The sequence below is a fragment of the Quercus robur genome, chromosome 11 (assembly GCF_932294415.1).
Source record: "Quercus robur chromosome 11, dhQueRobu3.1, whole genome shotgun sequence".
NCBI lineage: Eukaryota > Viridiplantae > Streptophyta > Magnoliopsida > Fagales > Fagaceae > Quercus > Quercus robur.
Window position 1 is genome coordinate 10,807,727 of NC_065544.1, and position 7,264 is coordinate 10,814,990.

Below are 7,264 nucleotides of genomic sequence, written 5' to 3' on the forward strand. Positions count from 1 at the left end.
ATTTGGCATTCCGTCACAAAAAGGGGGAGTATATTTAGGACACTTGTAGTGGGTTTTTTTTTTTTTTTTTTTTTTTTTTTTTTTTTTTCTAGGGGGAGAGTTTTTTGTTTGTTGGAGCTTGTGGAGATTAGATTGTATCTACGTGCTTCACTTTGTTTTTTTTTTTTTTTTTTTTTGGCTCTTGATGTATTTTTGTTGGGCTATTCATGATAGGGGGAGATACATTTTTTTTATATTTTTCTTGTTTCACTACTTATTGATTTATATTTATGAGTTATTCATTGATACATGTCTTTATTTTGTGTTGAGTGAAATCAAGAATTTATTTTGTTTACTTGTATTTTCCACACATGTGGTTATGCGTTTTGTTTAAGTGTTTCAGGAAATATACAGGTTGATTCAATTAAGCTGCTGTCTACACTTGCAACTAATGGATAGTAGTTAGGATTGGATTTGTTATAATGGGCAATTTTTTGTAAAGAGCTTTTCTTTGTAAACTTTGAGCTTTTAATTGTGTTTTGTCACGAATTGCTAAAGGCGGATTTTGTTAGGTTCTAAAGACTTAGGAATTAATGTATTTAGAACTCTAATGTGTATTGTTGGTAAACCATGATCAAAACAGGTTGTTTCGTCTTGTTTAGACTTGCTTAAAGTTGTGTCTTTTATGTAAAGTTGGAATCGAGCTGTTGCAAAAGTATTAGTGCATTTCGGCCTGGCTTGATCGATTGAAGAACAGGCTCGATCGATTGAATCTTGGGCAGAATGTTTTTTCTGTAGATTTTTCCAACTCAGCCCTAACCTATTAAAACGTGTTGGGTTTTATGTTTTGCCCTAAGTATAAAAAGGAAACCCTAGCCACGTTTATGTGTGGCTCTATTTTGCTGTGTGTGTGAATCTCTTGTGAGATTTAGAAGTGGTTGTCTTTACACATGCTTAGGATTATCAAGAAGGAGATTTGATTGAGAGCTTGATGATCATTTAGTTGCTGCACTAAAAAGCTTAAAAAAACACAAGCGGGTGTGCTTGTACTTGCTGAAGAATCCAAGAAAGAAAGAGTCCGTGGTCTCGGAGCTTGCATGTGGTCGTATCAGTAAGTTTCTACTGATGGGTAGTAATAAGATGTTAGTAGTCTAAGTCGCTATTGTAAAACTTCGATTTTTTCATAGTGGATTCAGGTTTACCTTGAGGATAGCTAGGTTAAATCCTCCCCAGGTTTTTACCGGTTTGGTTTCCTGGGTCATCATATCATTGTGTTATTTATATTTCCACTGCTATGCATGATATGATTATTTGATTGTAATAACCTAGATCTAGAATTTGGACTAAGTAATAACTTGGCTAATTAACTAGGTTAATCCAATTTTGTTTTAAGGGATCTAAAAACTCACAAAAGATATTTCATTTAAAAAGATGTGTTTGCAAGCCCCAAATTGGTTGTTTCAAACAAGGACAAAGTCCTCTAATACTTTGAGTAGAGTATTTGAGGGAAAAAAAATAGTAGACAACGGAGGTGGTAAGGCTTGCACGCCAAAGGACTAGGAGGCATATGATTATATCAAGAAAAGGATAATGGTCAAGAAGGTGTGTTCTATATACGTGGAATCCTTGAGTTATTTGATTGTGGAAGTAGGGGTAACAAGTCTAATGACACACCACTTATTTGTGATCTGTGATACAGAGAGTTGTAAGAGAGCAGGACTTCACATGCAAATGCTATTGAATAGTTCTAGGAAAGTAGTTCATATGCTCAACGATTATGGCAAGCAACTCCACTTATAAATGCCATTTCTCACTTGGTTGTTGGGCTCAATGGTGATGTTGCTACTACAACTACTGTGAAAAAATTAGAGTCATCTTCATTCTAAATTGTCCACAAATGTCAGTAATTAACTAGGGCAGGCAGACGCATCAGCATCTGCATACGTCTAAGTTCGCAGGTACTAGCAGTCTAATACAAAAATTTGAGTTGTAGTTTTGTTTTGTTTTTTCTTGATGTTTTTAATATGGGAGATATGAAAAGAATCTGAATATTCTTCTAAAAACCACCAAAACCTAAGTTAATCACTCATCATAGTTTAATTACCCACATGTTGCTAAGGAAACTACACAGTAGTTTCAGCAAATTATTACTTAGTACTCATGAGGAAGCTTAAGTACTTCATATTACAATACTTAGTACAAACCTTGTAATTTACTTTATAGTAGTACAAATTAATTACTTAGTCATCTAAACTTCCATGCATGAGGAAGTTAAAGATTTAGTTAAGACCTCAGTTAGGAAAGGTTCCAGGCTTGACCACCTTTCATACTGAATTTTTTAAGCCTTCCAAAGAACATGACAATGATGAGGATGAATTTTCCCTTAGTACTCCACCTTCCAACGAATCCATACCATGTGTCTACACAGAGGCTATTTGGTTTCAATTGCCGTTTGCAGCTGTATCCAGTGGTGAACCCAACATTCCCGTATGCACTAATTAAACGTAACCAGAGAATCTTAATTAGTTATTATATACAGCCTACAGGTGATCGAAAAAACAATTGAACTTCGTATGTTGTTTGCTACTACTATAATTCCAAGGCCACTCTGTTTACCAAAGATTCCAATTCTACCTTCAATTTTTTTCCGCTAAATTGTAAACTACGCCCCTTAAAGTTTGGGGTGTTTAGATTTTACATTCTAAAATTTTAGAATTTAGATTTTACTTTTGAAATTTGGAGATATTTGGATTTTACATTATGACATTTTAGAATTTGAATTTTACCCCTTATAGTTTGATAGTATTACACCATAAAATTTGAGAGTGTTTGGATTTTACACCCTGAAATTTTAGAATTTAGATTTTATCCCCTAAAGTTTTATTTTGTTTGCATCAACAACCCCTTCATCCATATTTTATGTTAAGTACCACATAAACTTGTCATGCATGTTTAGCTCATCCAATAAAATGATGCCACATCATTTTATTATGCCATGCATAGCAAGTTTGTATGGCACTTAACGGAAAATATAGATGGAGGAACTACTGATGCAAATGAAATAGAATTTCAGGAGGTAAAATCTAAATTTTGAAACTTCAAGGAGTAAAAAATCCAAACATACCCAAACTTTAGAGGGTAAAATCTAAATTCAGAAACTTTAGAGTGTAAAATTCAAACAGAGTCAAATTTCAAGAGGTAAAATCCAAATTCTGAAATTTCGAGGTGTAAAATTTTTTTAAAAAAAAACCCTAAACTTTAAGGTATAGATAGTATAGTTTACAATTTAGACTCTTTTTTTTTTTTTTTTTTTTTTTTAAACATTTATGTTTCTCTAATACTTTGTCACGTCAATTTTCTAATGTACTTTGTGTCTCATCCGAATGATTACATGCATAAGATCAGAAGCTATGATATAATAAAAGAATAGTAAAGAAAGTAGGGAAAAAAAAAACTTATATACCTTATTACTTCTATGGTGACGTTCAAAACATTGAAGTTGAGGGGGTCTTCTTCCATTTTCTGTCTCTCTGTGATACATATGAGAATAATGAAAATGGCTAAATAGGAGAGTTGTGAGAAGATTAGACACTCCATAAAAGTCTTCTTTCGATTTTGGCTTTGCTTCCCATTTTCTGGGAACTCCTCATGGACATGAACGTTTGGTGGAATGAACGTAGTATGTGGTGGGAGATTCCTATAAGATAAAAGTAAACTTAGCTGTTACCATAATAAAGGGTTTTTTTTTTTTTTTTTTTTTTTTTTTTTTGGGGGGGGGGGAGTAAATTTAATTAAGTTCATTCTACCTGACTTGGTATGCATGAGTGAAGAAAATTATTTTCATCATGAATAGTCACTGAAGATACCCATGATATAATGTCCACATAAGCAACTCTGAAACAAATCTTTTCACTTAAACAATTATAAGTGGAAATAAGGATAATTAATAATGCATGTTGGAGTCACTATTGAAACCCTACGGCATGGATAACAATTGTGGGGTCAAAACTCAAAAGCACAATTGCGAAGAGCCATAAGACTGACTTTAATGAAGTGGCAACTTATGCTTCGGGAACCTCAGCTCAAAAAACAACGAACATGACAGTGTCATTCCAAAAGGGTTACTGATTAAGCAATTGTAGTCTAATCTTTGCTGTTAAAGTTTGATATTATTATAATTTGAATTTTGTTAATGGATCTCAAAAAACATATATTTATAAAAGCTTATTATGGATAGGAAAAGAAATATTTTATTTTTTTTAACAGTATTTTATATTTTAATGTGGTAACCAATTAATAAAAGAAAAATTATATAATACTTCAAAAATTACAATAAATACGTAATATCTCTTTACGAATAATGAAATCTAATATGATTTTAATTAGTAAAATTCATTATCATATGAGATGATGAAGTACACAATTATTGTATTCTTAAAGAATAATTATTATAATTTTTTTTTTTTTTTCCTGAGAAGAACTACAAAATTGATTTTGAGGGTAGGTATTTGGGGTACAATAAACTATTGTATATTTGTCAAATCTAATGAATGGAGATCATAATTTATTATCCCAATCATGCATTTACGTACAGTCTCTTAACTTTCTTACCCCAATCATGCATTTACAGTGACACTCTCTAGGCACAGAATAGGATCTTCTCTATTTCACTTGAAATGGAGAGAGTCTATTTTACAGTTAAGAGATTATATAATCTGAATTGTGAAATGAGTTCATTTCAAATGGAGAAGATGTCAATACCCTTGACATGGAAATAAAGAACAATTAGAGTAACCGAGAGAGAATGTAAGACCAACTCACATACATCATTACGACGAAGAGAACCAGAATTGCAGAGGAGATGCTGGAGAGATCAACTACTGATTCACCAGTATGACGCGAGTTCACAGTTTGAAACAACGAGCCAACGACTTTCTGATACGAATTCAGACCATCCATGACTTGCGAATTCCACTCCATGGAGCAAAACAGTATAAACTGTATCAATATGAACCCGAAAACAGTCATAGCTAGAAGCAAAGCGTGATGACCAGAGAGCAAATGACCATAGCCCATATCTCTATAATTCATCAATATATATCTGAATTCCTCACGCTTGGTTGTTGTCTTTAAGACCCAGATCATGGCTAACAAGCATGGGGGGTACAAAGTGTTCCCCATAAGGATTTGTGGAATGAGAAGTAGTAGGAGACCTGAATTCTTCTTGAAAACTATCATGTTCTCATTTGTTGGGACAAAACCACAATTTGTGAAAGTTGAAACAGTTGTGAAGACAGAAAAGGTCAGTGTTTCTAGGCCCTTGTCTTTGAGTGCCTTCCTCGCACTCGGAACAAAACTTACATACAATGAAACAAGACTAGAACCAATTAGATGAACCACAAATAGATAACCCAAAACCACATATCCCAAAACCTTAATGGAGCTATAATTAAGACTACCATTCTCAATAATATTATTGATGTCTGGTTTCTCTTTTTCTACATCAAGTTCAATTTTATTGTCAGAATTAGTATGGTCGGGAAAATAGTGGCTGAGTTTAACACTGTTTTGGTCACTACTTGGACAATTTTTGGAGAACTTGGACCTTGTAAATTGGAGTCCAAGAAAGGAAGTGAATACCTCTCCACCAACGAACATTAAGATTGTCATAATAATGAGTTGGGTATTGGAAAAAACCTCCATTTCGATTGTTGACATGCTTGAAACTGTGGTGGCAGAGACGGACGTGAAGAACATGTCAAAGTCCTTAGGCCTAAACCAAGCAGTTCTTGGCTTTGAGACCATCAAAGCTAGATGACCAAAAAAAGAGACAATTATGAAGTAACTGAGCTGGATCCAAAAAGGGCTGACATGGAAGAGGAAGAAATGAAAAAACGAGCGAATTTGACAAGAGAAGAATTGGTTGAAACAAGAAAGTTTTTTGCGTGAAAAGCTAAAGAAAATCTCTAATTTCCGGCCAAAACAAGAAGAATTAATCATCTTTACTGAGGTGAGATTTGCATAACCATGCTTAAAGTGGATATATGGGGCTTATTTATAAAGGGACAGTACGTGCTGTACAAGCTCTACAATTTAGTGGGATACATGAGATTATTTATTCATCTAGCCAATGCACTGAAATGACAATACGGTCCGTTTAGATATAACTTATTTTGCTGAAAATTGAAAATTGAAAACACTATAGTAAAATAAATTTTAAATATGTGAATAGTACCGCAGGACCCATTTTTAATAAAAAAATCGCTGAAAAAGTTGCTGAATGGTACATTGGTGTGCATTGAACACTGACCGAAAGTCAAAAAACACGGCTAACCAAGAATAAAAATAAAATAAAAAAGAGGCAAAATGCACAAATTGAAAATGCAGACATGCAAACACTATATCCAAACCGGGCTTACATAAAAAGGAACCTACGACAACAGAATTATTTTTTCTTTGCTAAAGGATATGTTGAGAAAATAAAAAATATGAGAAAATTATTTTGTTATAATAATATGGTTAAATGATTAAATTCGCAATTTTGTCGATAATTTACCAGTTAACTGTTATTCTAATAATTATCAATTTAGTTTCTAAAATTTTATTTATTGTTAATGTAATTGTTTGACTCGCATTCTTTAATCTTACTCTTGATAAATGTTAGTTCATGTACAAGGATCGTGAGACACATTTTTTAACAACGAAAGTTATGAATACCATACTGGTTGATCATATGGTCAGAATTTATTTTATTATCAGTCATTCTTATATATTTGTCAATTTTTTTAGACAGGTAGATAGAGAGAATGGAGAGTAATTTGTCCTTATTTTTTCGATTTGTGCCCATTTTTTTTTTTTTTTAGTGATAGGCCAAGAATGTATTGACCACTTGTAATAAATTAACCAATTAATTAGCCAAGTTAATTAATTAAATCAATTAACATGCAATACGTGTGGTAGCACAAACAAATAACCAAATAACTAAATGCAGCAAAAAAATAAATTTGATACAGTGATTTGTTTACGAATAGGGAAAAACTCTTAGGCAAAAACTCAATCGGATGAATTTAAGATCACCACTCACGAGAATCCACTATTATCAAAACATGCGGTTACAAGTAAAGGAATCTCAATACCTTATACCAACTTACAGTTGAACTCTTAATTACCCCAATACACAATTGGACTTGTTCTGTAGTGACAATCTCTCTTTTTCAATGCACGGCTCCTAGTACATGACTAACCAATCGATGCACGAATTCAAGTATGTGACTAACACACCAAC

General features: G+C 33.0%; 1 protein-coding gene across 1 annotated transcript; it reads right to left on the minus strand.

The window, feature by feature from the left end:
- Positions 1-2,113: 2,113 nt before the first annotated feature.
- Positions 2,114-6,046, minus strand: LOC126705752 (sodium transporter HKT1-like). The gene is made up of 3 exons (XM_050404932.1): positions 4,805-6,046; positions 3,443-3,676; positions 2,114-2,473 (listed from the first exon to the last, which is right to left on the minus strand). The coding sequence occupies exons 1-3, from the start codon at positions 5,977-5,979 to the stop codon at positions 2,275-2,277; spliced, it is 1,608 nt and encodes a 535-aa protein (XP_050260889.1). The 5' UTR covers positions 5,980-6,046; the 3' UTR covers positions 2,114-2,274.
- Positions 6,047-7,264: the final 1,218 nt, after the last annotated feature.

Bases quoted from the DNA above. Each gene is read 5' to 3' on its own strand.
- LOC126705752 (XM_050404932.1), bottom strand. From the start codon at position 5,979: ATGATTAATTCTTCTTGTTTTGGCCGGAAATTAGAGATTTTCTTTAGC. The intron at 3,677-4,804 runs GTATGTGAGTTG...TTTATCTTATAG, and splicing joins GTTCTCTTCGTCGTAATGAT to GAATCTCCCACCACATACTA. The intron at 2,474-3,442 runs GTATATAAGTTT...ACGTTTAATTAG, and splicing joins GTCACCATAGAAGTAATAAG to TGCATACGGGAATGTTGGGT.